This window comes from Drosophila ananassae, chromosome 3R, assembly GCF_017639315.1.
Source record: "Drosophila ananassae strain 14024-0371.13 chromosome 3R, ASM1763931v2, whole genome shotgun sequence".
In the NCBI taxonomy this organism is placed as follows: domain Eukaryota; kingdom Metazoa; phylum Arthropoda; class Insecta; order Diptera; family Drosophilidae; genus Drosophila; species Drosophila ananassae.
This window is the reverse complement of record NC_057930.1, coordinates 23,137,147-23,140,951: the sequence shown is the minus strand read 5'-3', so window position 1 is coordinate 23,140,951 and position 3,805 is coordinate 23,137,147. Positions and strand designations below refer to the sequence as shown.

At 50.0% G+C, this 3,805-nt stretch overlaps 1 protein-coding gene across 2 annotated transcripts; it reads right to left on the bottom strand.

The window, feature by feature from the left end:
- Positions 1-544: 544 nt before the first annotated feature.
- On the bottom strand, positions 545-3,568 carry LOC6497485 (protein sister of odd and bowel). Of its 2 annotated transcripts, none has more exons than XM_001961949.4 (2): positions 1,403-3,561; positions 545-1,298 (listed from the first exon to the last, which is right to left on the bottom strand). In XM_001961949.4, exons 1-2 carry the CDS (start codon positions 2,785-2,787, stop codon positions 887-889), a joined length of 1,797 nt encoding a protein of 598 aa, XP_001961985.1. In that variant the 5' UTR covers positions 2,788-3,561; the 3' UTR covers positions 545-886. The 2 variants fall into 2 exon arrangements, with proteins under 2 accessions (XP_001961985.1, XP_044572516.1); XM_044716581.1 differs by having other exon boundaries at positions 1,178-1,298; positions 1,399-3,568.
- Between the last annotated feature and the right edge of the window lie 237 nt (positions 3,569-3,805).

The following is a 3,805-nucleotide window of genomic DNA, read 5'->3' as shown; positions in this document are numbered from 1 at the left end:
CTCACAAAACCAACAACTGCCATCTGCCGGAGACTCCGCCCTGGTTCCTCTTCCAGCGGCCAGCGGCCAGCCCACTTTTCGCCAATAAAATTTGAAAGTAATATATGGTTTTGAAATAAAAACTCTATATAGGGGGCTTCTTGGGTGGCCAACTGTGATAGCGCCTGCTCCATTTGTCCCATGACTTGTCCAACATTATTTGATAAAAAATGAACATGGTATCCAGCTCTGAAAATGATGGGAAAAATTACTTCTAGCCTTTGTCTGGCACTCTTGTTTGTTGTCAAAGGCTTGTTGTGGGATGGTGTTCGAAGGTGTGCACCTTAATGGTACATTAATTGGCCTTGTTGGCACTCGAGTGATAAACATCGGTACAAATATTTGATTTTAGTTTGCTACAAGTGGGTAAATAGTGTCACAACACGAGTGCCATCACAATGGGAGAAAGGGTGAGAAAAGAAATTTCTCGAAAGGAATTCAAGGAATTCTTCTCAGATCTCCTGTCCAGACCACCCTTGAAAAAATAAAACACTCTCCTTCTTAATTCTCTTTAAACTAAAATCATTTATTCGACATTAAAATCAGAGTCGACATTCAAATCTTAAATCTTAAACTTAAAACTTATTGTAGTTTCTAAGCATATAAGTCATACTTTCCAGCTAAGCTTACGTGACAAATATCCATGGCTTAGTCTAGGCCTTAGTCTTAGTCTAATCCTAATCCTAATCTAAGTTAAATGCTTGTTTTAGTTAGTACTAGTACGTAGGTTATATGAGCAAAACACAGATCAGACACAACGTGGAGGGATTCGTAATTATGAGAGCTGCAATTGAGATTAATATTTTGTTTTTTTTTTTGAGTGGAGAGTCCTTGCGGGGAAGGAAGATCAATCGCTGACGGCCACCAGGTCCCTGGGGGATGCCGAAGTGGTGGTGGATCCTGTTGGTAGTCCCAGATCCGAGCTGGAGCTCGAACCGGAAGCAAATAAATCACTCAGATTGCCGCCTACGCCGCCGCCCACTCCGGCGGCCAGATTGTGCGTCAAGCTGTGGCGCCTCAGGTCGCAGTTGCGCCGGAAGACCTTGCCGCAGGAGGAGCAGTTGTACGGCTTGATGTCCGTGTGGGTGAGCAGGTGGGTCTTCAGGTTGGAGCGCTGGTTGAAGGAGCGATTGCAGACGGGGCACTTGTGCGGCGACTCCTCCATGTGCAGGATCTTGTGGACCGCCAAGGTGCGCGATTGGCAGAATCCTTTGCCGCATTCGGCGCACTTGAAGGGCTTCTCCTTGGAGTGGATGTATCTGGAAGATGCAAAAGATACAAGGAGATATGGGGAGTTAGATACTTTATCCTATACATTTGAAGTTCTTTGGTTATGGAAGCTAACAATCAAGTCCACACCTACCTATGATCCCTCAGATGATCCTGCCGCCTGAAGGCCTTGCCGCAGATGTCGCAGGAGTAGGGTCTCTCGTCCGTGTGGGTCCTCTCGTGGATCAGCAGATTATACGACTTGGTGAACTGCCGGTTGCAGAATTTACAGATGAACTGCTTCTTGGACCGCTGAGCTGCTGCCGCTGCTGCTGCTGCTGCTGCAGCTGCCGCATTCGAGCTGCCCGCCTCCTCGACGCACCCTCCTCCGACGCCACCACCACCTCCGGCCATGACGCTCATCTTATCCTGATACATTGTGGCCTGCAGGGAGTGCAGGGCCGAGTCGGCGTCCGCTTGCCCGAAAGCCGAGGGATTGAAAATGAAACTGCCGTAGCTGCTGTCCAGCTCTCCCGCCTCGAAGGACAATGCATCCTCGGCATCCAACAGCGGCAGATCGCACTCGGCCGCCAATTCCGCTGCGGTGGCACAGTCGAGGGCGGCCTGTTGATTCGCAGCAGCAGCTGCTGCCGCTGCAGCAGCCGCCACAGCAGCCGCAGCACTAACGGTTCCAATCGACGGCAGTGGCAGGCATTTGGTCGCAGTGGCACTGCTGTTGGAGTTGCTGCCTCCGCTCGTGGCGCTGCCGGTCGAGGATGATGGCTCCGACCTTCCGGCTGCCCCGCCCCCTGCCGAGGTGGATCCTGTCATAGACTGCTCGCCCGAGGAGCTGGAGGAGCAGCTGGACTTCAGTTCTATGTTGGCAATGTCTATTAGCGATGGCAGCGGATTGTTGTCCGATTCGCTGATGTTGCTGGCCGTGTTGTTGTTGCTGGCGCTGCTGCTGTTGCTGGCGTTGCTGCTGCTGTTGTTGTTGTTGCTGCTGCTGTTGCTGGCGAAGCGGAAGACATCCGATTTCCCGGTGAGGCGCTGCAATGCCAGATAGGATTCCAAAGCCTGCAGGTTAAGAGCTGCTGCTGCTGCAGAGTTGGCCGGCAACAGAGCGGCCTGTTGCAGGCTGCTGACCATGGTTCCTTGCAGCGACAGGACAACAGCGGCCGCTGCAGCCAGGTCGTTGGTTGCCGCAGCAGCTGTTGCCGTGGCAGCGGCGATGGCGGCATTGCTGGTCGTCTTGCCGGCAATCGGGGATGTTGCTGGTGTGCCCTTGTTGCTGCTGTTGCTGCTGCTGTCGTTCTTCGGGTGTTCTAGTTTGATTTCCAATTTCGAGTGCGACGTTGTGGCGTTTAGTTTGTTGCTGTTGTGCTTCGCTGGGGCATGACTGGATGATGTGGATGCCTCGAAATCGACCAGCACCTCTGCAATATCGGTGGCTGGTGTTGCTGGCGTTTTGGCTGGCATATCACTGGATGTTGCAGCAGCAGCAGCAGCAGCGGCACTCAAATGCTTAACTGCCTCCATAAAAAAGTCGAATCCACGCACACTCTCAGCTGGATATCGAAATGAATTCACCTCCTCCTCGAGAGGCCTGGGGGCTCAGATGTTGCTGGTTTGCCGGACCTCTTGTTGTTGCTGCTTTGCTTTTTCGTTTTTTTATTTTTTTCGTTTTTTTTTCGTATTTTTTTTTTATTGTTTGGCGCACCTACGCAGGTTGAGAGGTTCGGAGCGCGTCCACATGAATATTAAAAACCACACGCCATCATAAATCACGTCTTAGTCACGCTTTCAAAAGTCATAAAAATCGAATTTGACGTTGGCCAAAAACCACAACAACAACAACGAGGAACAACAACAACTACCAAAAATGCAATCGGCCAAGTCGAAAATGGCCAATTTGGCTGGCACGCTTTTTTTTTTTTTTTGCAATTTCTGTGGCACACGCGATCTATGAAGTAACAATTATGGAGGAATATCTTTATTTCTCTAATGGAGTTCGTTATTTTTTTATATCCGTTTCCGTTTATTAATCACTTCCGGTTTACGCACAAACACACACACACACATACACATATACACGCATTTAAATATGCAACAATATTTTGTATTGTCTTTGTTATTGTTGTTTATTTTCTCTGACGGCTACTGCTGCTTCTTCTTCTTCTTCTCTTGACGTCGATCAGCCGTCGCTTCAAACAATATTGGTAAAAGATCTCGGAATAACTAAAAGTCCATTGCTCTGCGGACGGTGCGCGGACCTGCGCTCACTTGTTGATCTCTCCTGGCACCTCTCACCAACACCACGGCATCCCCGGGAGACAAGCGAGAGTACGCCAGAGCGGGAGTGTCCCAGAGCAAGATCCCCACACGGCACGGCAAATACGGTGATCGGAGAGCGGGAGAGTAACTTTTAAGCCAGGTGCAAACGAGTTCTTGTCAGTGCGTTTAATCTCTTGAGCACCTTTCAGGTGCTCTCTCAAAAACATATACAAGCGAGGACGGAGCACACACATACTGCAATTCATAGTGCTGGAAGTGGGAA

Excerpts from the sequence above, each read along its gene's own strand:
- LOC6497485 (XM_001961949.4), bottom strand. The coding sequence starts at position 2,787 with ATGGAGGCAGTTAAGCATTTGAGTGCCGCTGCTGCTGCTGCTGCTGCA. Across the intron at positions 1,299-1,402 it reads GATCATCTGAGGGATCATAG|ATACATCCACTCCAAGGAGA; the intron begins GTAGGTGTGGAC and ends TGCATCTTCCAG.